General features: G+C 44.5%; 1 protein-coding gene across 2 annotated transcripts in view; it reads left to right on the top strand.

Moving 5' to 3' along the window:
• AOAH (acyloxyacyl hydrolase) overlaps positions 1–26,159 on the top strand; it is a 180,101-nt gene extending 153,942 nt beyond the window's left edge. The window contains exons 17-21 of one of the 2 annotated variants that reach the window (XM_082632566.1): positions 6,423–6,481; positions 6,564–6,623; positions 7,888–7,984; positions 15,013–15,089; positions 25,886–26,159. In XM_082632566.1, the coding sequence (XP_082488692.1) occupies positions 6,423–6,481; positions 6,564–6,623; positions 7,888–7,984; positions 15,013–15,089; positions 25,886–26,014 (422 nt within the window). In that variant the 3' untranslated portion in view covers positions 26,015–26,159. Of the gene's footprint in view, positions 1–6,422; positions 6,482–6,563; positions 6,624–6,712; positions 6,784–7,887; positions 7,985–15,012; positions 15,090–25,885 lie in introns of those variants that run through there. The other variant, XM_082632567.1, reaches the window with a different exon arrangement.
• Positions 26,160–26,838: the final 679 nt, after the last annotated feature.

The raw sequence follows: 26,838 nt of genomic DNA, 5'->3' as shown, positions 1-26,838 counted from the left end.
TCTTTAACAATGTCAATGTATTCGTAGTTCAGATATATGTAGTTCAAACCATACAGGAATACACCTAAAATGCCACCAGAACGATGAAGGGAAGAGCACCCAGGTACAGGATCTAAAAGGTCAGTATCCAAAGGTGGCCAGAACCAGATCCAAAGTCAGAAAGGGCAGATGTATTTGGCAAAGAATTAGGACAAACTGAAAGGTAAGAGTTTAAAACTCCTTCACTGAAGGTGAAATCTAGAAGGAGCCAATGAAGCCCAAACAAGAGATAGGAAAGAGACAAAGGGAAGGATTTCTCCAAACCTCGGTGGTGAGTGCCCCCTAGTGGCCAGGATTCTAATGACGTCTGTGCACCCTGGTGGCCAGTTAGAGTTCTGTACAACAGGGTCCTCCAGAGGGCTTGCTCCCTGCTTCTACACTCTCTTGGAGTCCTTGGCTCTGAAATGCTTTAAAGTTCCAAGAAATTTCTAATAGAATTTCTAGCATGCCAGATGCTTCACAAACATTGTGAAAGTAGTAGTAATTCACCTTGGGAAGGGCTGCCATGCTGATCCTTAAAACAATTCTGCGAGATAAATGTTTCTATTAATTCCATTTGATAGATGAAAAAACTAAGGCTCAGAGAAGTTGTGTAGCTTGCCAAATGTTGCACAGCTTATTGTATATGCAAGCCGGGTGTAGCAGGGCTCTCTTTCTGTGTTTCAGGGAAGAATGTCCTTCCAAAAATACTTATTATATGCCAGGCGCTGTTCTAGGCACTGTGTAACCATCAGTGAACATAATAGTCAAAAATCTCTGTCAACATAGGCTTATGTTACAGTGGGAGAAAGACTCCAAAAGTCAGAGGATGATAAGTTTTACTACAGAAAATTAAGCAGGGAGGGAGGATGGGGAGTGCTGGCCTCAGGCCCCTCTGACAGGCATCTACAAGGAGGGGCCTGGGGACCATCCCCTCAGCCCCATATCGACAGCACCTGTGCCAGTCTCTCATGGAAAAGGGCTGCCCTTTCCCTGGTATTGCCATAGCCACTCCTTAGACCAACCCAAGTGACAGTGCCCAGGTGCTACACTGTCCTGGAGGTCCAAGCAGTTCCTTATGAGTCAGGCGAGCAGTTCAGAGGGGGAAGACCTGAAACTCCTTCCTTTGCGCCCTCCTTAGTGGGTAGAGGTGGAGAGCTTTCCCTTGCATACATAACATCCTTGTGCCTTTTCAATCCCCCTTTGTCCTCCTCCTGTAGTTCCTGTTTAAGCCAACCTCCCTACCAGCTCCCGCAGGAAGTTCCACATCACCCCACATAAGAGCAGGGACCCTTTAACCAGCTCTCAAAGGGCTCTGACCCCTCCACTAGGGTCCCTTCACTGGGGAACAATGGAACATGTCCACATTCCAGGCTCCCCACCGATGTGACTGAAGTCATTTTTCTCTTCAATTATGAAATGTGCCACAAATGTTATTATTCCAAGGAAACACTGTCTAGCCTCTCATGTGGAAAGCATGTTCCTCTTATTCACACGGCTTTGACCATGCCCTTTAACCTGATCACACAGTGAACTTGACTCCATTCTGGGCTGCCTTGGACATGTGAAGGACAACCACTTGGGCTGATCATGTCTCTTTGAGCCATTTGGGGATGAAAAGTTCAGTTCCCCCAATAGATGTTCTCAGACTCCTAGATTTTTCCCATGCTAAGAAATGCTTGGGAAAGGGAAGTTGGGAGTAGGGGAGATGTGCTCCCAATTTACTCTGTCACACCAATAGGGACTTGACTTTGGGTTTTCTGACTTTAGATCCCATTCCCTTCCCATGAACTGCGGTTAGACTGACTCCATAAATTTTCTCAGATATGCCAGGCCGTTCCCTTGACTCAACCACAGTATGTAAAAATGACTCCACGTAACTTGGAAGAGAGCAAGGAAAGGAAAAAGGTGATTGATCAGGGGACTCATCAATCACTTGGTGGATTCTCTTGGCCAGTGGTTCTCATCCAGGGGCAACCCACCCGCCCATTATCATATCACCCCTGGAGATGGAGTGCTACTAGCATCCAAGGGGTAGAATCCAGGAATGTTCCTAAACATCCTACAATGCACAGGACGGCCCCCTACAACCGAGAATGTCGATAGCACCAACGTTGAGAAACCCTGCTCTGGGCTTTGCATTATCCTCAGATGGCCTCCCTCCAGCCGCTGATCTAGACTAGCACTTCACAGCACAAGAGCAAAGGGTGGAACAAGTGTGTTCTATATAAACAACTCTAGTTTGGGAGTAGGGGGAATCCAATTAGGGAGAAAGTTATAACCACCTAAAATTTGTTTAATGTTTTTCAGTTGTTATTCACATCCTAAATTATCCCTGCTGCCTGGTTGCCATGGGAAATAAATCATAAATTCCTCAACGAAGCATCAGGGTCCTTCCTAAACAGACTGGGGAAGTAGGTGGGATTTACCCAGCCTCCTCATTCCTCCTTTGGCAGGCTCCTAACTCACATAAGGTGAGAAGCTTGAACAGGGGGCTGCTGCCCTCTCATTGCCTCCGTTCTGCCCTGCTCCACATCCAATCTTTGAGTCTTCGTTCCCACAGACAGGAACCGGCAGTGAAGCAGGTTAATGCTAGCTCAGCCTCAAGGCCTGGTTGCTTTGCCCAGGTTAGGGTGGATCTCATCTTAATCAATAGCCACATACCTGAGTCTGATTCCTGGGGCACTGTGCTAAGGGTGGGGCAAGCAAATAAAAGGGGTTTTCCATTTCTTCTGCCTTTGAGCCAAGAAACATGATGATGATAATCTGTAGACTTGACTTTAGCCACCCCTTAAGGATTAAGAAAGAGGCCAGGGAGCAAAAGGGGTCAGGGGAGCAGCCCTGAGTCAGTGATTACATTCTCTGCTGCCTCAGTAAACAGGTGGGAATTCAGCCTGACTATTCAGGCAAGAGAAGATTAAATGCCACAGCATCAGATCTGCAGGTAGTGGAGGCCCAGAACAAGAATGGGTGTCTTGCTGACTCCTGCTGGGGAGGAAGGGGCTAGCATTATTCCTCTTAGCCTTGTCTGTGAGTCACGACCCAGTCACTGCCTGGCTGCCAAGGGCTGTGACAGCCCCCACAGGCTCTACCAGCAGTTAAAATTCCTGGTGAGAATGTTTTGTCTTTTTGAGGAATTACCAGAAAGTAAGTCTCACACATTAGGATTATACATTCATAGATCTTTCAAGAAAGTTTATGTTTGGCCAGGGATGAGTCCTCTCAGGCACAGTCTATAAGGAAGGCAATCTTTCCATTAATATGTCTGAGATAACTATTACGTGCTTTGAGGGTAAAAATGATGCTAAGATGAAGTCCTTGTCCTCTAAGGAAAGGACAAATAGTATATAGATCCTGACAGTGAAATTACCGAGGGCCAATGACACTTTTCTAAGCCATATGCATTCAGGGAGCTTTCCAAAGGGTTAGACTATGATCAAGAAATCTGGGAGTGCTGGCTACAAATAAGTCTGCAAGTCAGCCTTCCTTGAAGGGCCTCTGCCACAAAATATCCACAAAAGCTCCATTTTGTCCCAATTACTCTTAAACTTGAAACCTAATGTATTTTAAAATACCTTGTAGTATGCCTTCAATTTTATTATTGCCTCCTCCCTGTCTAAATTGTGGTTTTACCAAGGTTTAATACACTCAGATGGTATTTCATGAAGGTGTGGCTGATCTTTGTTAGTACTAAGCTCTTACGGTAGCTAAAATTTCAATTGTGGTCCCAGCATTAAATAAATGCCAAAGACTCTGCCCTAAAGAACATATACATGACAGACTCGAGCTGCTACTATAGGAGCTGGGGTAGATCCCTTTGATCTTCAGAGGGAGCATATGGTATCAACTGGGCCAACCCACAGGCTCCCCCCCTTACACGCACACACACACACACACACACTCACTCAGTCACTCACTCACTCACTCACTGATGGTTCCTGGCCACTGTGGGGCAGCCCTCTGCCCCTGTCCTGGGCATTCATGACCACCTTTCTTCACCAGATTCACTTTCTAACCAGGGAGTCACAGACACCACCTCTTTGCATGTAGGTACAACATATAGGTAGGATCAGTCTTTATACCAGGGCTTCTCGCTATGGAAGAATACCATTAAAGTAACAAGGATAAAAAGTCATACATAAAAAGAAAGAGCGAATGACTAACTGACAGTTCCAATCAGTGGAGAAAAGCATAAGAACTGTTTTCCCTCTTCGTCATAAACCCATCACAAGCACTCTCAGCCAACCTTCCACATGACCAGCCCCAGAGACACCCTGACCTTTAATAGGCAGAAATACCAGAGAGAAGGGAAACCAACCCATTATACCTTTCCCAGTTTTCTTCTAACTACAGCTAATGTGTGCTTATCCTGTCCACAGACCCACCTACTCACCTAAGAATTTCCCCTCCATCAACCTGGTCCAATTAGAGCCAGTGCCAGAATTGCAAGGACTTCAAGGGGAGGGAACAGGGATTGGTCCAGAAGGAGGATATGCCTTGTGGTCTCATCCTAACATGTTCTGGGACCTCAGCAGTAAGACAGTAGGAAGAGGGGAGTAAGCTGGGATACAACGAGGCTATGGCTCAGCTTAACCCCCAAAGGGGAGCCAGCAGATGAGCTTCCAGTATCCAGGGGCAGGATAACCTTCCAGTCCCTCTGGATAGCAGAGCAGTCCAGTCTTGCAGGTGGGGAGGGAGAGGGTGCAGGAGTGTTATTTATGGTCAGGCATGAGGTGCCACCTCCAGCAGGTTGAAGAGACTTCATCCACTGGGCGGGGAAAAGAGGCCACCAGGTGAGAGTCAGGGCCAAGCAGGGTGTCAGGGCCCCAGCCAAGCTCCCTAAGGTTTATTACAAGGCCCCCCGTCCCAACAAAGAAATAAGATGGCAGAGGGAAGGCTGCTGCTAGGAAGGGGGCGAGAGCCAAGTCCTCCGGGCACATGGAGGATTGAGGGTGGGGAACTCAGGTTGAAGGTGTCAGTCACTGCAGCTGGGCTGGACTGAGTCGGGCAGGGACACATACAGAAAGGAGGCAAATTACAAAAGCACACACACACACACAAATAGAGGGAAAGCAGCCTCTGTGATGGAAAACAGGATCTTGGAGAAAGATGGATCAAGGAGCTCAGGGCTCCATGTGGAGCCCATAAAATGAAAGTGAAGACAGAAGCCAGTGGCTTGGGATTCATCTAAAATGTGAAAATGCAGACACCTTTGGAGCACAGAGAAGACCCAGTGTGTCACTGTGACTTTAATGGCGATAATGAGCCTGTGGTTTTCCAGTCCTGGGATTCACTCACCCACACAGAGAGATAATATATTTTTCCCCTATGACAAGAAAATTGAATCTATCAGTCTAACTGATCTGAGGTATACGTGAAAAATAAGACCGTGTTCTATCACCTTCAATCTTTCTCTTCGCTCCGAGATAGGCCCTATTATTTTCCTTTATTTTTTCAAGCGTGAGAGAAGTGTTAATGGATAAGACATCGGTCATTCACCCCTGAGATTTGGGAGAACCTGGATTTTGTGTCTCAGCCACAGCATGAAACTTGAATTGCCTCGGTTCGGGGGTGGGGCGTGCGATACGGTAGAAGGGGCGGTGGTGGGAGGTGAGAAGAGAGAATAAATAACGCCCCCAGATTCTGGGTCTACAGCTGATATTTGGAAAGGCTCTGCATGAACTCACATTTGGCGCTTACCACTTCATGCGTATGTACTTCTTTAACCTGCAGCAAAAAAATAGAGCCTAGCTACTAATGACGGCTCAAATAAGATAACCACTGGGCCACGAAGGGATATAACGAACGTGCCAGCCTCCCCAGTCCGATGGCCACACAAGCACTTGTGGAAAACTTCAGTTCACCAAACTGCAGGACAGTGCATGGTCAGACCTTCAGACCCTCCAGAGTCCCACCAGGTCCTCAGCATGGGATAATTGGGTCAGACCTGAGTGTTTCATAAACACAAAAGGAGGAGGATTTGGTCAACTCCCACCTTCAATGCTCCCTGGACCCCACAGGGACTTGGCGTTTCATACCATTGCCAGGAGAAAGCCACTGCTCTGCCAGGTCCTTTGTTAGTGGTGTTCTGGTCCATACGGTGCCCTGAATCCCTCTACCTGGGGTCCAGATAAGATCAGGCCCCTCACACCCTGCCCTAGCCCTTGCGAAGAGCTCGAGATAGGAGTAAACTTGGGGCCGCTCCCCAACCCCAGGTCTGAATTTCTAGGGGGCTCAGAAAGAAGGAAAGCACAGGCATCTTCAAGAGCAACGCCGAATGCAAAGCCAGGGCAGGTCCCTGGAGGCGCCAGCCTTCTGCAAGAGAGGCAGGCTCACCCACCAGGGTCCCTAGGTGGCTGCTATATCTGAGTGCATGCAACATGCCAGACCTCTCTGTTTTCCAGGCCAGCTGAACGAGGACGTGACCTACGCGCATTTCTACTCCTTCCTGAACTGTCTCCAGGTGAGCTCACGCTGACTTGTTCCAAAGCTATGTTCCCACAACCAGCACTGTTCTTCTGTAATCAGTGTTTTCCTGCTCTCAGGTCAGCCCCTGCCACGGCTGGATGTCTTCCAATAAGACGCTCCGGACTCTCACTTCCGAGGTAGGGCTGTCGCAGGCCCTTTGATACTGTCTTTGATCATTCTCTCCCTGTTTGCTGCAGGGTTTTCACTGGGGATGGGATTTTGGCAGGGCGATGGCCTCCAAGCTGATGAATAAAAGAAACAAACTCCCGGATGCTTGAGGAGTCAGGAGAATGCGAGGTGACCTGTCTCCCTCCTTCTGCCTCGCTGAGTCTGTAGTTCTTGCTGGGTTTCTCGATCACTGTCTCTATGTGTGCCTGTCTCTCTTGTACACTCACATGCGTGTACATGCACACACACACGCCTTTGAAAGCTGGTCCTAGGCATATTTGTAGAGTCAGAGAAGTGATGAAGGTTAAGTGTACGCAGGGCTGGAATTCTTCCAAGGTAGGGGACGACCAGGTGCCCCAGAGCCTTCCTTTCTTCTCTGAGAAAGTTTCCCACATTTCTTTCACAGATGGTAAATAATTTCTTTGTAAGGAGTTTAGTAAACATTTTTTACAAGGGAAATATATTTCAATTTTTTAAAAGCCTTAGAAAATGTAAAAAATACAAAAAAAAATCACTCAAAATCCCACCACCCAAAATTAATATGTATGTATGTCTTTCCAATATTATTTTCATAGATAGTTACTTTGGGGGTTTTGCCTACATATTGTTTTGTACCTTCTGATGTTCATAATCATTCCTCCACATCATAATTTTGTAATCATTTTAGAAAATAGAGCATATGAATGTACCATGATTTATTTCATCCGTTGGTGTTGGACATATGGATTGTTTCTAATTTTCCACTATGATAAATAACATTGTGATGAACCTTTGTATATATGAAGATGTATGTCTTTGTGTACCATGTCTATTTCCTTAAGACAAATTCCTAGGAAATTATTGGGTCAAAAGTACGTCATGTTTAACGATTTGATCCCTATCACCAAATTGCTCTCTAGAAAGGTTAAACAAGTTGACATTCTCAGTCACATATCCCATGGCAGTACTCTTTATTATCATGATTGTTCATCTTTTCTTTGCCAAACCCATGGGGAGAAAGTGGTATCTTAATACTTTAATTTGCACTGATTATGTTCCTAATGAATTTGAACAGTTTTGTATGCTCGTTGGCCATTTGTGCATGAATGGAATTTAATATGCAGAGCTGCTCTCTGCTGGTGATTTGTAGTCGGGGTGGGGTGGGGACTATTGATTTCTTTGTTCTGCCTGAATTGTCTCCGTAAAGCCCAAGTCTAAGTTTCATGAAATTCTCCCTGTTTCCTTTATATTCAGAGAGCAGAACAACTCTCCAATACGCTGAAAAAAATTGCAACCAGCCAGAAATTTACGAACTTCAATCTTTTCTACATGGATTTTGACTTCCAAGAAAGTAAGTTTTGCTTGGTTTAGGTATTGACACAAGACAGAAGCAGCAGCTACCATTTAGAGTCTACCTGGACAAGGCGTTTGTTTACAAGCCAACAAGCAGTATATTGGGCAGGGTTGCTTCTGCCCATTCTGACACATTAATAGCTCTGAGTATTGAAAAAAGATAAAGTGTGAGACTCTTTCTGGAAAGGTGGAAACTTAGCATCACCTCCTTAATTCACCATTATTTTAGAATCCCTGAAGCAATAGAGCCAGTGACCAGCTGGAAACAGCTTTGGGCTGGGAGCCAACAGATCAGTGGAATCATCTAACTTATTCTTGACAGTTTAACAATGGCCCGCTTACGGCTGGGCTAAAGATGAGTGTGACCGGAATGAGGGGTAAGGCACTGCCTCTCCTTGGGGGCCACTGGATTACCTAAGGACTCAAAACAAGGCAGATTCCCAGACCTCACACATGATGAAACTAATGAGTCTCAAAGGGAGGACTTCAGATGCCTATGGCAAAGTGGACAAACCATATCCCAGCTTTCTGGAAAGAACATTACTGCTGCTTTTCTAGCATTCTATCCAAACATTGGGGTCACTGATGAGTGGCCACAAGAAAACAGCCATGATTACTGGATTTATCCTTTACATCTTGACTCTGAAAAATTATTATCTATTGACTTTAATCCTTCCAGTCCCATTTTCATTGCTAAGCAACTGTTTTGCGAGAGAAAAGTCTCTGTTGATTGACTGCCAGCTGAGATGATGCTAATGAAAAGCTTTGCAGTGTATGCAAAGAGTGGACGATTTCTCATACAGAGTTTATCATCTCTATCTCCCCACCACCAGCTCCCCCAGCTCAAGCATCTGGGATGAGACAGATGGCCATCATGAATTATCAAATATTACATTAGCTGACACGTTTTGCATTGTAGACTCTAGTACTTCAATTCTGAACATCTTTTCAACAAGACTGATCTCCGTTAACTAGATTTCCTGCCTAGGTGATATGTATTTCTCTCATGGGGAGAGACATTTTGATAAATAACCTGTCATTAAAATGCAGAGTTAAAGCCTCATTAATGAATTCCTGGTGTAAACAGATGCACCACCAAGTGATCTTTGATCATCACCCACCCTGAATATAGATAAAGTTTTAAAAAATATAATATTGCCCAGCATTCACTTGAGACTTTTTCATTTTCCACCGTAATCTCTAGCTCTGTCATGTATTATCTTTGGGACTGTTGGCGATTCCCTGAACATTTCTAAACCCTCCTTTCCAGACCTGGAAATGGAGACACTATATCTACATAACAGGTCTTTGTGATGATTATGTCAAATAATGTGTAATCCTCCCAAATGTCATGCCTGGTACATAGCCAGCATCCAGGAAAGAGCACCATTCCCTCACACCCTTGCCACTTAATACATAGTTCAAAATGAGCAACTATACACCTGGGGACTGGTTATAAATGCAGAGAGCCCCAGGCCCCACTCCTAATTAGGACGTACCTAATCAGAGTCTGCATCTATACATAATCCATAGATGATGTATTAAAATTAAAACACACATTAAAATTTAATAAATAGGGCTCCTGTACTGCTCCAAGGTTAAGAACTTAGTCATTTAGTCATCAGATTTTTACTAAGCCCTCCTGTGTGCTGTGTAGGTGCTGGGAATATGGTTGTTAACAAAACAGAACAGTCCTCTCTTCATGAAAGATACAGGGAAAAGAGCTTTCTCCTGGACCCCCATACTGGCCAGCATTCCACATGCTTGGAAACAGAGGTTCCTCAGCTCGTTCTTATCCTCAGAGCAACAATAAATGCAATAAAATAGCAAAAAGTTCAGTTAACCTGAACACTCTACATCAACATGGCAGTTGGTCACCTTACTGAGAAACCTCCTAGGTATCTCTCCTTGTTTGGCACTTCTCATCAGCAGTTCAAGGAATTTGCTGAGACTTTTGTAATTCCCTGACGTTTCTTAAAAATGAAGGTCCAGTTTTGGTCCAGGGCCTTCTTCACCTTCTCCACATGAAGTTAGTCTCCACTAGAGAAGATACAGTGGGAGGGAGAGTGGAGGCAGAGGAAATGGTACTCTGGGATCTGCCTCCAGAAACATCCAGTACAGCATCGTGCATTTAATGGCTACATGCTATCGTGTGCTTCTGAGAGAGCTGGCGTTTTTATCTAGTTTTCAAGAACTGTGGTAAGGTCTTAACTTACACCCAATGTTAGACTACTGCAAAGGGCATGCCTACGTTGAGATTTTAGCATTTTCCAGAGTAGGCAGAGGGCGCATCCACTCCCAGATCCATCTCCGTGGATAAGCTGCCCCAGCTGGGTAGCTCTTCATCCTTGAAATCTGGCCTACCTCATGTAGGCGAATATGTTATTATACAAAGAGCCCAGAATTTACAACCAGATAGACCTGGATTCCTATCTTAACTCAGACATAGAATAGCTGTGTAACCTCGAGCAAATGAAATAACCGTTCAGGTTTAGCTTCCTTTTGTGTAAGGTAACAGTAACTAAACCGTGGGCTCTATGTAAGGATAGAGACAGTGCTTGTCATGTAGTAAGGACTCCGATACCTATTAGCTGACACCCTCCCATCGCCACCACCATCACTGTATGTAAAGCACCTACTACATTCTTCCAGGGCTTATGATAGATGGATAATAAATGTTTATTCTTTTTCAATGTCTAACTCTCCCCATCACCACCTGAGCCTGTGCATCACTTTGAGTTCCTCACAGGAAGCTATGGTAGAAATGCATCTCCTTATCACAGTTTCCTTTTATCAGAAATAAAAACCCTATAGAGTCACTGATTAAATCTGCAGTCTCACTAGTCACACGAAAATCTCTGCTCTCATTTCTATACTGTATTTGAGCTATTGCATCACAAATATCACTTTTCACATGAGATTTACAATTTTACACCCTGTGACAGAGCAAATGACAGTTGAGGGTCCCTGTCCCTTGAGAGTAGACACGAGACCTATCTGCTCTCCGCTCTGACAGCCTCAGTCCAGCACCAAAAGATGACTGCTCACCTCAAAGACTCTTTTTTATCTCTTGCTGACTCATCCTCCAACTGGTTATGAGCTAAACAGAGGCAGCAATTTTTTTTCCCTTCAGGAAATGCCAGCTTGAACAGGTGATGTCCTTTTTCTTCATCTCCACCACACCTCCCAAACAGAGGAAGGAGCATGCCATTTGGCTGACAAGACCATTTTTTCACTGACACTTTAAATATACCACCAGCTCCCCTCAGCTTCTAAGACAACTCAGTTAGAGTTTTGGTTCTTAGTTCCCCTCCCCTCAAGTGTATGTTCGTCAAAATGACCAGTGATTTCATAGTGCTGACCAGAATTCAAATTTCTCTTTTTAAATATCTGCTAATCATCAAGGAGCTACCAAATGTTCTATGAAACTCCTGTGATTTCTATTGCATCTCTGAAAAACTGGTCATTAGCAGAGCTTCTTTGACTTTACAAATAAAGGAAATACATTACGTACCAAATCCAAAGAGATTGCTCATGATCTTTCAAGAGCTTTATTTTAATTCAAGTGTTCCAAAGAACAAACAGGAATTTATCTGCCTATTTTTAATTATGGCCCCAGGCAGGAAGGGAACTGACCAACCTACCATAATACCCTGCTTGGACCACCCAGTCTAAATCAGGGAAGAAGTAGAGACCACTGTCTGGTATTGCATTTATTCTAAGAAAGCAAAATGTCACCCTGAGATAAACAAACTAAAAAGGGTCACTCTGTCTAGCACTGGTCATAATACAGGTAAGACCTTAAACTCTTGCCTGTGAGTTACTGACTCTTCCTGTAAGTGTTATAATTCTTTTTTTTTTTTTTTTTTTTTTTTCTTTCTTTTTGCGGTATGCGGGCCTCTCACTGTTGTGGCCTCTCCCGTTGCGGAGCACAGGCTCCGGATGCACAGGCCCAGCGGCCATGGCTCACGGGCCCAGCCGCTCCGCGGCCTATGGGATCCTCCCAGACCGGGGCACGAACCCGTATCCCCTGCATCGGCAGGCGGACTCTCAACCACTGCGCCACCAGGGAGGCCCCAAGTGTTATAATTCTTATGTCTACAGATATTCAGTGGCTGGTAAGCCTCAGAGACACAATAATCATATGAGAGAATATCCTACGTTATGGGATCAAGCCTCCAAGGGGAGTAGAAGAATCACCATTCCTTCTCACTTTGAAAAATAGTCATTAATTCTGATGACTAAATTATGTCCATCTGTTCCATGAAGTATAATATCTATCACCACCTCTCCCTTTCTCTAAGGGTGATAGTTTTTAGTTTGGTAGTTAGTAATGCACATAAAATTCAAATCAAAATGGAAACAGCCTAGACTAACTTTAAGCCTTGTAAGACTAGCATTGAATCACACTAGAGGAAACACGGGTATAAGAAAGTCTGGTCTTTTTATTGTGGAGCTCTTAACAAACATTCCTCTCCAGGAACACGATTTTGGCTTAAACTGTGTTTCATTTATAAGCTCAAATTTGCTTTCCACTGTTGACTTTCCAGATCTCCAGATCACTGTAATTCCTTTCTGAACATTCTCTTGGCCAGTGAAGGCACAAGTTTAGGTTCAATTTGTCACACAACTTTTTCTGCCAATGTGAAGAGTCAAAAAGTGTTATGAGGAACTTCCTACCCCTGCTGGGTCAGAGGATGTGTGAGCGGTCCAGGTCAGGCCCATGGCTTGCTGTCTATCTCTTTAATACAACCCTTTCTCAGGTCTTGACTGGGCTTGGTTCCCATTGTCTAACAGGCCTGGGAGTTAACTTAACATCTGATTGAGATTTTCTTTCATTCTTTCTTTTCTTTCTCTTTTTAACATTTGTATAGCATAAGGTGAAACCAAACTGAAAATAAGGGAGAAGCAGGAGAAAGGATTGAAAAGTTCATTGAGGATTTGCGTGAAGGAAAGGAGTGCAAATAGAATGGAAGCGAGGTCACCTCTGAAGTCACAGAGGAGCCTAGGAGGCTGACTTCTTGCCTGGGCTGGACCTTTCTGCATCAGTGTTGATTTCTGTATTAGAAAACCTGTGGGGCTGCAAAGTAGAGATGAGACAAATAGTACAAAAGAACAAAAAGCACTGAGGGGGCTCAGTGGGGGTGACATTGACTTTGTATTTGAAGAAACCCTTCCAATGCCTGGTGCTCCATTAAGGGTAATTGATTGGATGTTCAGATTGGAAATGGCTCAGAGAATCAGCATAAAGTTAGAAAGTAGAACAGCAGAACCCAAAAAACAAGTAGGAAAGTGACCCATTCTCTCCCGACCAAGGGGGAGAAAGAACAGTCTGAACCAAGCATGGGGAATGCACGACAGGTGAGCCAGGATGAGCAGAGCTGGGCTGGAGCAGTATGGCACACCCAGAAAGACAGGAGGGACCCACAGGTGCTTCAAAGTGTCAGATCCAGAGGGGAAGGTGAAGCACCCAGAATTGAACCTGAAGCAGAAAATCTGGTTCCGAGGTCATGCCTAAAAAACAGAACAGCCAGGTAAACTGAAGCTAGAGCCAGGCAAGCTTCCCCAAGGCTCTTTTACGGGGTACCTAGGGCCAATGGCAGGAAACTGTGAGGTCTGCAAGCTGGTTCAGCAGAACAAATAAGCCTTCATAAGGGTTAATGTGGTTTCAGTATCATTGTAATTCTGAGCTTCCTATCAGAAGAGCAGATACATAACATTCCTTCAGAGAGATACACCGTTTACCAGCATGAAGCAATCTCTCCCTTGTGACCACATGTGGAGGACACAGTGGACAATAGCCTTGATTTGAGTTTCACAAGAAATGCAAAGGCCACTTTCCATTAGCTGCTTTTTCTAGCAACCTCCAATAAAACCCAGGTATAAAGTATAAGAGAGTGGCTCAGTGGTGGCCATTCTGGCAGAGAAAAAGCCAACAGGAATTGGTGATCCAGTATAGGACTCCAAACCAGCAGCAGGAATTGTTTCCTGTGCTCTGAGAAGGACAGCAGTATTTGCAGCCCCTCTGGGGACAAGGATTGGGTAGCAAGTGTGGACGGCCTGGCGTGATATTAGGACTAATTACAAAAGCAGCATAGTATTGATCCAGCCCTGGGAAAGTCCAGCTTCTCTCATCCAGTTAAAGCCCCTAATAGCATTTCCATTCCTTCCCTTGGGGCAAAAGAGAGATAAACAAAGAGAGCAAGAGGGAACAGATCCCTGCCCTTGAGTTTTTGTGAAGTGAAGAGGAAAGAACTAGAGGAATCTCAGCTGTGCCGGTTCCCCTCTCTGGACACCAGGGACATGAGGACATGGGCTACACTGGGAATGGTAGGTTTCACATTTTTCTCTCTGGAGGCTCTCTAGGGATTTGAAGTTTCCTTGAGGAGTTCTTATTGACTGTATGATATTATAATGTAGAGTTCATTATGCCTTTGCCTTGGAGCAACTGACATTCTTGGTCTCACCCCTGTTGAAGGACAGTTTTATTGCTGTTCATCATTTTGGGGCTCATAACGTTTTCTCTGTAGCCATACTCACTCTAAATGTGATGTCCAGATCATTTTAGGTAATTATATTTCTGACGAACTGTGTGAGTTTTAATGATGATTGCTTGACATGTGCAGGCAGTGTGTGGAAATGGCAGCCAATGAAAGGAGATGTTAACAAAATGCTTAATATTTTCCTCCTACTCCTGAAATTCTGTCCTCCTGGCCACTGAGAAATGAGATGGACTTAAATCGATGCTGAATATTTTCGAGCTCACCCTTCCCCACCACCCTCCTCACTTTACAAACCACATTCATCCAACACTCTCACACATTTGTCTTCCTGAGTTAGAGAAAAAATAATGACACAATGGAAAGATTATTTCTGTTCAGAAAGCCCCCAGCAGAGGCAGACATGGCTGGGTAAGCATGGGCCCAGGAGGAGCCTCCTTCACAGCCTTGCTCTTGGGTGTTGACTGTTGCTCAGGAAAGCATGTCTCTAACCCTGTGTGTGTGTGTGTGTGTGCACGCCCCGCAGTCACGGAGGAGTGGCAGAGGAGCGGAGGGCAGCCCTGGCAACTCATTGAACCTGTGGATGGATTCCACCCTAGTGAGGTAAGTGCAGTCACACGATGGCTACTGAGGGCAGTCTGTTACGTTATCTTTGTAATATAACTATGCACCCATGCATTCGTTTTTATCCTATTTTATTCCAGAAAGAATTTGAGGTGATGTGCACACATGTGTAAGATAGAAGATAAATAAATATAAATTAAATTGATAAAATATAAATAAAATAATAAAGTGAAAATCAGAGTAAAAAGAAAATAAGGTAGAAATGATACCTGAATTCCTGACTTAATGTCTACAATTCACAATGTGTCCCAGGAAGTCCTAAGAAACTGCCTGCAAGGGCCCACGAAATCAGCTCCACGCTTCCTACATGGCTGATGCAAAGAAGGGCATAAGTCATAGCCTTAAGAAGACAAAAAATAAATTAAGTACTCAAAAAAAAAAAAAAAATCAGAAGGACTCCTGGAAGTGAGCCCTGTGAGAAATTCCTTCTGTGGATCCTTCTAGAAAAAAAGAACCATACGAGAGGAGAACAGTGTCCTTAGCAATATCCTGCAGTAAGAGCTGTTTCTCATTTAGGATTCCGAGGAACAATCTGGAAAGTAGTTCTACTCTGGCCTCTTCACAGAGCAAGGGAGCTAGACGGTGGGATTCTGTCCCCTCCCCCTCCCCTGTCCATTGTCCTGGCTGCAGCCAGGGAAGTTCCACTTTTATCTGTTCTACATACTGGACTTGCTCATGGTATTTCTTTGTATAAAAAATAGAAGAAGAAGTGGGGGAGTAGCTCTGCTGCTTCTAACATTTTGAAAGCCAGTCCCCTGCAAGAGGGATGGGCCATTTCCCCACAGGCAATCCTCTGTGGTTATTGTCTTTCTGATACGGCCTTTGTGGCATTGACAAGCGTCCAAACAGTGAGAAGCACTCCTTGTAGCCTTGATCTCCATGGTCAGCCAGGCTACAGGAAGGGCTGATCATCCCCTAAGAAACATGAAGGGAACCATAGTCCTCCCTCCCCCTGAGCTCTAGGTGCCATGAGTACCCATGGGCAGGGCTAAGAACTGTCTCAAAAGAAAAGGAAGAGGGACTTCCCTGGTGGTACAGAGGTTAAGAATCCGCCTGCCAATGCAGGGGACACGGGTTCAAGCCCTGGTCCAGGAAGATCCCACATGTCACGGAGCAACTAAGCCCGTGAGCCACAACTACTGAGCCTGCGCTCTAGAGCCCACGAGCCACAACTACTGAGCCCACGTGCCACAACTACTGAAGCCCGAGAGCCTAGAGCCCATGCTCCGCAACAAGAGAAACCACCACAATGAAGAGTAGCCCCCACTCGCCACAACTAGAGAAAGCCCACATGCAGCAACGAAGACCCAATGCAGCCAAAAATAAAAATTAATTAATTAATTAAAAAGAAAAGAGTGCCACTCCAAGATCAGATGGATGGAGAGTAGAGTCTCACAGATGCTGGGTAAATTTTAAAGTGAGTAGTAAATGCGCATCTTACTGTGTTAAGTAACAACAACCCAAACAATCTAAGTAATGCACCTCAGAATATCTGTTTCCTGTGTATCACTTGGATGGGTTGATCCAAGAGAATTATTGGCTAGAAGCTGGTTAAATATTAGAGTTTGCCCTCCCACCAAAAAAAATGATGTCTTTGGTTTTAGAATAGTTAATGTGGAGACCTGCTTTCTGGCAATAATTAGGTAGTAGTTCTTGTCATTCTTTGTACATTACATAATTTTACCCTTCTGATTCTACAGAGAATGGGGACGAGAGGAGATGGTCAGAGAGAGAGCAATGAGGAACAAACTAAAAAGAAGAGAGTCAAAGACAGCTTTGTTGTATCCCTTGGGACATATTTGTCTGATCTATCAAAAGACTATTCTGTCCCTGACTCTTAAAATAGTATTAGGGTTCAAGGTCTGTCAAATTGGGGCTCTTTCTTGCACTCAAACAGCTTCACCGTTAACTAATTGTTGAGAACAGAGTCAAAAGCTGAAAATCGGTGTGTCATAATCTTATGTTATTCTTGAGAGATTTGTTTACATGCTGAGAGTGGGTGATAGAGTGGGCAACAGTGGTGGAGCCACATCTAAAGTGGGTGACAATGGATAGATATGCCTAAAGCCTGCCTAGTTATCATGTATGTTGAGCTGAGCAATCTAGATAGCAAATTGCCATCCTAGAATGTCTATTGAGTGCCTACGCGGTATCAAACACAGTGAGAAGGGTGAACAGGAAACCACCCCTGCTGGTTAAGGAGATTATAGGGTAGAGTGGGAGAATGACAAATAAATAGATAATTAAATGTAAAAAGTAGTCAATGCCTCCAAACTGTGCAAGCACAGATGCTATGGGAGCATTATGGGGGACGGAATGGGAGAGAGGGGTGCAAGAAAAGATTTTCAGAGGAGGGAACTCAGAACGAAGACCATGAACTAGTCAAGTGAAAGGAAGAGGGGAGGGGCTGCAGAAAGTGTTGAGCTGAGGAAAGTGCAGGGGCAAGGACCTGAATACAAAAGGAAGCATGGCACATTGGAGGTAATAAAAGTGCTTCAGTGTGGCTGGGACATAGAACACGAGAGTGGAGTGGAGAGAGAAGGAGCAAGAGAGATATTCAGGGACAGGTCACATAAGGTCTGAATGGGGTTTGACCTTTTCAACTGTGGAGAACAGAGAGCCGTTGAAGGTTTTTCAGCAAGAGGGAAAAATACCTAGACTTGTTCTCTACAAAGATACCTGTGGTAGCAGCATGAAGAACGGTTTGGTCTAGCAGGGGTGTGGACACTCCTGTGCACAAGAGGGTGATGACCTGAACAGAGCTAGTGAGGAGAAAGAGAAGGGCCTGTATTGGAGAGATTCGGATAGTTGAATCAACAGAACATGGTCATTTATTGGATGTCAAGGTGAAAGAGAAAGAGATGCTAAGCATTATACTTCTTTAGTGACATGGGAAACTGGATAGATGATTTCATTGCCTGCTGAGGTCAAGAATACCTTTAGGGGGATAGGGTGGTTTGAGGATGAGTTTGGTACATGTTGGATTTAAAGAGCCTCTAGGACGTCCATATGGGGATGTCCCTGCAGCAGATAATATACGAGCTTAGAGCTCAGGAAGGGATCTGAGCTGGAGATACAGATGTGAGCACCATCAGGACAGGGTTGTGACTTGAAGAGGGGCCGCTGGATGGCCCTGCATACTTGCCTCCCGATGGTGTACCCTACAGCAGAAGCAGTGTGAAGGGATCCTTCTAGACCATGGGGCAGCTATGGGAGTCCACATCTTTTCCATCTTGAAAGAGTCAGATGGGCAAGGCTGAGTCTCAGGACCTCATCCTTATGGCACAGACATAATACCAACCAAAAGAGTAGACTCGGACCTTTTTCAAGTGCCCCCTCACCAATCCTGTACATCTGAGCAAAAACAGTTGATACTGGCCCCTCACCACCAAGGAGTGAGCAGGCTTTATTTTATTGGCCTATTTCTTCCTAAAACCCTGCTAGAGAAGCAGGGGGGGGGAGTGTGTAACCACTACTGATTCAACTGCTCCAGTTTTCTTAGGCAGACAAGTTTACGTATAAATATGGGCTATGTTGAACAGTTCAAATTTATGATTGATAGATATTAATTTTTAAGCCAGATTATATTCACCACCTAAATTCTTATATTTTAATGGAAAATAAATAAGCATATAAAGATTCTTGTATATCAATAGACTGACAACCGCTTTACATTTTCATCTCATTTCCAAAGTGTAGAACCAGAATTTTAAGAAATATATATAAGGCTAGACTTGCTGATTGATTGGATTTGGTGGGTGGGAGTGAGACGACTCACAGGATTCAACAACTGGATGAAGGGAGGTGAAAATATAAAGTGAAGGAACTCAGAAGAAGGAGCAGATTTGAACATTCTGAATTAGGGGTTCCTGCACAGTATCCAGCCATTAGATCGTATTTATGGGTTCTGATCTCAGGAGACACAGGTTTGGGAATCACCAGCTTCTAGCTGAGAGCAGGAGACACTGGCAGGGATGAAATTGACCCAAGGGATCAAATTATGAAGAAAAATAAAGATCAAAGAGAATTAAGACTGAGAAGGTATTTTAGTTATCTATTGTTGCATACCAAATGACTTAAAAACCACACACATTCCTTTTTAACTTTTTATTTTATATTGGAGTATAGCTGATTAACAATGTTGTGATAGTTTCAGATGCACAGCAAAGGGACCCAGCCATACATACACATGTATCCTTTCTCCCCCAGACTCCCCTCCCATCCAGGCTGCCGCATAACATTGAGCAGAGTTCCCTGTGCTATACAGTAGGTCCTTGTTGGTTATCCTTTTTAAATACAGCAGTGTGTACATGTCAATCCCTAACTCCGTAACTATCCCTTCCCTCCACCCTTCCCACCCCCTGCCCCAGTAACCATAGCTTCGTTCTCTAAGTCTGTGAGTCTGTTTCTGTTTTGTAAACATGTTCATTTGTATCATTTCTTTTTAGATTCCACATATAAGCAATATCATACGATATTTCTCTTCTCTGTCTGACTTACTTCACTCAGTATGACAATCTCTAGGTCCACTCATGTTGCTGCAAATGGCATTATTTCATTCTTTTTAATGACTGAGTAGTATTCCATTGTATATGTGCCACATCTTCTTTATCCATTCCCCTGTCGATGGACTTTTAGGCTGCTTCCATATTTTGGGTATTGTAAACTGTACTGCAGTGAACATTGGGGTGCAAGTATCCTTTTAGACCATGTTTCTCTCCAGATATATGCCCAGGAGTGGCATTGCAGGGTCATACGGTAGCTCTATTTTTAGTTTGTTATGGAACCTCCATACTGTTCTCCATAATGGCTGTACCAATTTACATTCCCACCAACAGTGTAAGAGACACATTTCTTGTTTTTTTGGTTTTTTTTGCGGTACACAGGTCTCTCACTGTTGTGGCCTCTCCTGCTGTGGAGCACAGGCTCCAGACGCTCAGGCTCAGCGGCCATGGCTCACAGGCCCAGCCGCTCCGCGGCATGTGGGATCTTCCCGGTCCGGGGCACGAACCCATGTCCCCTGCATCGGCAGGCAGACTCCCAATCACTGCACCACCAGGGAAGCCCCGGAGACACATTTCTTGTCTCACAGTTTCTGTGGCCAGGAATCCAGGCATAGATAGGCTGGGTATCCTGCTCCACTGACTCTCCCAAGTTTCCATCAAGGTGCCTGCCAGGGCTGGGTCTCATCAGAAAGCTTGACTTGGAAGCTCAAATTTGTTGGCAGAATGTAGTTCCTCGAGACCTGTTGAACTGAGGGTCTCAGTTCCTAATCGGTTGTTGCTCAGAGGCCACCTGAGCCACCTGCTTCATCAATGAGTGCAAAATGGCAACAGAGAGAGTCTGCCAGTTATGTCAGTCACTACGTAACCTAATCACAGAGTAACATTCCATCACCTTTGCCATATTTTAGAAGTTAAAAGCAAGTTACAAGTCCTACCACACTCAAAGGAGAGGGATTACGCAGCTGTGACTACCACAAAGTGGGAACCATTGCCCATCTCAGCAGGACCCGCTGGAAAGAAGTCCTAGGAGATCACTAGATGCCTCCAGAGAGAGCAGGTGTATCCGAGAGTTGGGAATAGCAGTCAAACTGCTGACAAAATGCAAAGAAAGTTTTTCTTAGAAAAGAAATGTCATTGCAAAGACCCGAGACCCAGATTTGTGGCCTGTTGAAGCTGTAGCAATTCTACCTGTTCAAACACTCACTTTTTAAAATCTTTGCAAAGTTAAGTATCTGAAAAGGCACGTAAAAGATCTCTAGGCCTAAAATCAGACAATAGTAAACAGAAAACGTTGAAAGAGCCACGAACATACAAGTCTGCTTTCCTTGGCTATGCTGAGACCACCTAGCTAAACATTCCTGATACCTCCTGCCTTAGAAGCTTTGCCCAACAAAGCTCTCTGCAAAACAGCCTCCTCTCCTCTCCCCTCCTCATGGAAGTAGCAACTGAAACCAATCCTCTTAAAACTCTTCCTACAGGCAGTGAATTTTCCATGACATCAATCCCCTCTTCTTTCTTGAGCCCTGATCCTTATACACTGCTGGTGGCAGACATCAGATATATAACCAGTGGATTGGCTTTAAATAAGTTAACAGTCTCTAGGTCTTTATTTGTCTCAACATGTAAGCCCCTGGGACCCTAGGTCCTTGACAGACTGGTGGAGCCCCTCAAAAAAGGCAGTTAAGCTGGCAGTGGGGAGAGAGAGGAGGGAGGGCCTCCTGGGCCAGGGAACCCTCAAATAACAGACACTTAGGCTGGCCCTCCCATGCATCAGGGACCATGTTTGTTTAGTTTGCTTTATACACCAACTGGCAGCAGTGGTTTTGGTGGTGGCACCCTGAACCAGCACAGACAGGCTTGAGCTGGAAACGTAACATTTTTCCTTAAATATTTTTAAATATGTCTTATACCACTGTCATGTTGTAAGTTTACAAATTTAAAATTAATTGGGACCAAAAGTAACCAGGTCCAATAGACTGTGTTTCTGGACAGATTAAGAGGCCAGAGAAGTAAAACTGTGCCTTCCCTGTGGTGAGGGCTTCCCTGCAGGTGTTTAAAAGCAATCGTACAAGACAGCCTGGAATTGTTCTCCCTTCAAGAAAAATAAATTCACAGTAGATTTTTTACTTTGGTCTGGTAGAACCCCAGAGTTAAATTTAGCAAGAGTTCAACTTAAAAGGTATCAGTCATGATAAGTTGTTGGTGAAATCTATATACTCTTGCTCTGAATTGCATTTATTCTTTAAAAATATTACAAAAATGTAGTTACTGTTCAGGGTTTGTTTTTATGATTGTCTTACTAAAGAGTTCCATTTTTGTAGCAAAATAATACAGTTAGCTTACAAAGTGGGAATGTGGAGGAATCACAGATGATGTCCAGCTATGACCACTGCTGGGCTTCTATCATGTCTGGATATGTGAGCAGATCATGAACATGTGGGCTGGATCTGACATGGTATATTTTCTTGGAGGACCCGGTACTCTCTTGGTTTAGAACTCATCATAAATACAAACATGATTAGGCAAAGAAGCGTGGCGCAATTTTAAATTGTCATTAGAAGGGAGAGAAATTCTAGAAGCCATATGGTGGCTGTCACCAAGGGCTGAATCAAGAAATGGCACCAGGTCCCTACCCTCCAACTCCCCTCTCCGTGGACTCATGCCTGAATCCTAGGGAGATCAGGGGCTGCAAGTAAAAACTGAAAAAGCTGCTTCACCAAAGACTTACATAAGACAATGGGGTGTTAAGTTGCCCTACTTTGTCACCCCTTCTATGAGAGTTTCAAAGAGAAAACTTCACAGTGGGCCAATGACCATCACATGGTTCTGCCACCATGAGGGCTTCTGAGTAGCAGCAGTAGACAGATGGGTGGGTGGCAATGCCCCCACAGAAGCACTGGAGCTGCAGGGATGCCTGCAGAACAGCACCAGTGCCCATCAGATGTGGACTTACCCAGAGGAAGGGCCACACCTGCTAGAACTGAGTGGCACCTAGACAAAAGCAGCACCGCCAGTGTGGCCACCATCTGGACTCTGCAGCTGGGGCCCTTCAAGAGCACAGGCAGCTGAATCAACTGCAAAGGAAGAGACAAGGAAGGGCCTAACCCTGTTAACCAGAATATTCCACTTAACCAGAACTCCACATTCCCTAGCGTTCTGCTGGACCAGATTTCTTTCCGTGCGCATGTCTAGTAGGGTTAGTAAATGAGGCAGCCTGTGAACCCCTCCTGGGCTGCAGATGTTGGGCACACTGGCAACAGGAAACTGTCTCCACCCCTGTCCTGAGGACAAATGTTAGGGAGATGTGTGCGAAAAAAATGCATCAGTGAAATAAATTAGCTTGCATGTATCTGATGGAATATCATGCCTCACATAAAAACGATACAGATCTACTTTTAGTGGCACAGAAATATGTTTGTAATATAGAGCAAAGTAAATAAAAAGCAGATTAGAGATTGTTGGGATGATTACTCAACTGAATGCATTTGTCAACACTCATGGAACTGTTTACCAAAAAGAGTTCATTTTACTGTGTGTAAATTATACCTCCAAAAGAGCAGATTATAAAATATTTACAGAGGGATCAAATGTATGTGTGTGTGCATGTGTGTGTGCCTCAGAAAGGCTCAATGTTAACAGTGACTATCTCTATTATAATTAAGATAAATTTTTTTCTGTTTTTCTTTTTGCTTAATTGTCCTTTAATTTTTTCCCAAATGAATAGATATTGCTTTAATATTTTTAATTGTGAAAAAGGAAGCACAAAAGATATTTGTGTTCAAGGAACACCTCGCTTGGAGTAATGAGGATGACTGGGCCTTGCCCTGTGCAGAGCATCATGGGAGTTACAAGAGGAGGTTGGTTATAAGAAGCCCACAATAGGTGCTCAGTAAATGTTTCTCAGATGAATGAACAATTATATTAGGTCATTTTATCACAAGTATCTAGTTTAGTAATAACAATACCATTCTCATTTTAGACCCAAAATATTGGCAATGCACACATGAATATTTTAGTCTCCATTAGAGTGACAGCCAACTAATTGCTTTCAAACCAAATAGTTTTATTTTAACTTTTATTTTAACTTTCCTCTGCTTATCCTCACCCCCATCTCCTCCTCTATTAATTCACATTGGGAAATAAATGACTACAAATGTATTGGTACCACATAATTGTTAGGAAGACTGCTTAGGTATATCAAAGTGAAAGGCAAAAAACAAAAGAAGAACCAGTAATTTTCCACAGACTTGGAAGCAGCCTACTTTGTTGAGAAGTAGCAGGAAAAACAGCCCAAAACCAGTCCTCTGTTTTTGAAGACATGACTGCTTATAGTGTGAGAGATGATCAGGCCCTTCCTGGAAACCTGCTGGCTTGACAATCAGCCTCTTTAGGTCTGGGGCGGGGGGTGGTGGTGGTGTGTGTGTGTGGGGGGGGGGTATGTGGTACGTGTTGTGTGTGTTGGTGGCAAGTGGGGTGTGTATGTGTGTTAGACACCACATGGATATGATCAAGATTACATTGTTGGATAGATGGAATTTGGGGTCCACCTCAGAAGGCTCAGGAATGTATTAAAATACTGGGGATATTTAATGTATCGACTCAACCAGTTCTATTTTTTTCTAATAACTGCTAAAATCTTACACACAATTTAGACCCAGAAAAGTCTTTAGATCATTTACTCATTTTGCAAATGAGAGAATTTCAGCCCAGAGAAGAAGGCTGAAGAGGGCTGCCCAGCATCACGCAGGGAGCTGGCTGCACTGCTTGCTGGAATGATGAAGAGCATGTGCCCTTTGAAGACAATGTCCATGTGCTTCTGTATAAAGTCAGCTACATCCCTGAGCATCTGCCCTGAACAGTGTGTTCCCCTCTGAGGCCTTCAGCAGTCACGTTTCTCTTATCATTCAGCATTAACCCCCCCACACCCCCCTCCCATGGAGATGTAGCCATCTGGGGCCTGAAGGCCTGTCCAGGGCCCATTTGCTAAATGAGGGCATTATCTGCAGAGAAAGACCCCTCATCAAAGGCATGTTAATGACAAGCCAGAGGACCGAACAACCAAGAATGGATCCTGCTGACATTGTGAATAAAGGGACATACAACAATGCAACCAGAGAGCGGGCATCAGGCCAAGAGAGAGAGGGACAAGCCTATTGTGAATTAAGCCTGTACATTCCACACCCTGGCATTCCAACCACTCTCTCCGTGCCCACAGCCTCCTTCAGGAGCCCAGCCCTGCCAGGGGACCGGTTCAGCTTCATCTCCCAGGCACCCGTAGTCCCCCTCCATGACTTTCTCTTCCACGTCTCTAAGCTTTTGCATGTGCTGTGTCCTCTACCACGTACACTGCTTTCCTCATGATCCATCTGGTGAATTCCTCCTTGAAAATTCAGCTCAGCCATCACACTCTTCAGAGAGGACCTATCCTTTCTTCGCATCCAGCAGAATTGCCACCTCTTCCCCTTCCAGCCATGTGCATCCCTCACAGTCCTCCCTGTGGGTTTGGTGGTGTCATTCTGCATGTCTGGGTCCCTCACTAGACTGGGAGTTCCTTCAAGGAAGGATTCATCCTGTTCACCTCCAAAACCCAAGCCTTAAGCCTGCAGTAAGTGTTAGCTATCCATAGGTAAGTGAATAAATGCCTTTCTGAGAAAGTGTATTTGCTGTCTATTACTAAATAACAAATTACCACAAACGTAGCAGCTTAATACAATACACACTTGTTGTCTCACAGTTTCTGTGGGTCAGGAGTGCTGGCATAGTTTAATTGGGTTCTCTACTTAGAGTCTCAGAGGCTAAAATCTACATTCTCACCAGGAGACTCAACTGGGGAAGATTTGATTTCAGACTCACTTGAGTTAGCAGAATTTATCTCCTTGTGGTTGTAGGACTGAAGACCCAACTTCTTACTAGATGTCAGCTGGAGGCCACCCTCTGTTCCCTGCCATGTGGGCTTTCCAACATGGCTTCTTACATCATCAGCCCATCAGCGAGTCTCCAGAGCAAGTCTGCCAGCAAAGCAGAGCCTTAGATAATGTAACATAATCACCAAACGGACATTCTTTCACCTTTACCATGTTCTATTGCTTAAAACCAAATGATAGGTTCCATCCACATCAAGGGAAGGGGATCATACAAAGACCCAAAGGTAGGAATCCTGGGGAACCATCCTAGAGTCTGTCCACTGCACAAGGAATAGAGTAAATCTTGCTGGTAACTTCTTTACTTTGTTATTTCCCTTTTACTCCTCCTTTGGGTTCTCTCTTGCAGGTGGCTTTACAGCTGTTGGCAGATCGCTTCTGGAAGAAGGTGGAGCTCCAGTGGCCCCAGGTCCTGGGAAAGGAGAATCCATTCAACCCCCAGATTGAGCAGGTGTTTGGAGACCAAGGGGGGCACTAAGTCCTCAGGGACACCTGCTCCTGGGGAGCTCAGGAAGGCAGAAACTTGGGTAAACTCATTCAAGAAATGGTTATGGGGGCGGCTGTGTCACAAACTCACAGGCCCCTCTTCAACAGCATCTTTGCAAAATGCTTTTCTCCCATTTAAGAGCCTAGTGTCACTCTCTTCACTTCCCCTTTCCCACTTTTGGGGATGGCTTCCCAAATAAACCACCAGCACCCAAATCTTTGTCTCAATAAAGACAAAATTATAATGACAGTGTGTGTATAATTATGTATGCTTTATTATTTTATTATTTTTAAATTTATTTGTTTATTCCTGATAGGGAGATATTAATACTTCTATTTTGGCTAGGCACCAGTGTGAACCAAATCTCCCACTCATCGTATCAATGACTGGAAGACCTTACCACAGACTAGCTTCTGGCTTTGTGCATTTCACACCGTGTTTCTCCTCCACGATCCACACACTTCCTGTGCCGGGAGCTATAGGACACTCTCATACTGTGATCTGACCACTATCCCTGAACCTTTGTCACGGTGCTGGTAGACAAAAGAGGCATACCTGGAAGCCCTTTCCTGCACCAGGATGGCTAGCGGTACCGTAACTGTGCACAGAAATGACAGCTAACCACATAAATAGTCCAACCTAAATACAGCCTAAACAGATCTCCATTTCAACTTCCCCAAAATTCCCATGGCTTTTCCAGAGCCACTGGATATAAGGGAAATTGTGACAGAGAGGAAGCAATAGTGTTTAAAATATCTTACTTTTGCAAATTTTACAAAGCATAGGACCATGTGAACTCATTGTTGGGGCCCTTT

This window comes from Mesoplodon mirus (genome assembly GCF_964341445.2).
Source record: "Mesoplodon mirus genome assembly, chromosome: 9".
NCBI lineage: Eukaryota > Metazoa > Chordata > Mammalia > Artiodactyla > Ziphiidae > Mesoplodon > Mesoplodon mirus.
The sequence above is the reverse complement of the archived record's forward strand: the minus strand, read 5'-3'. Positions and strand labels throughout refer to the sequence as shown.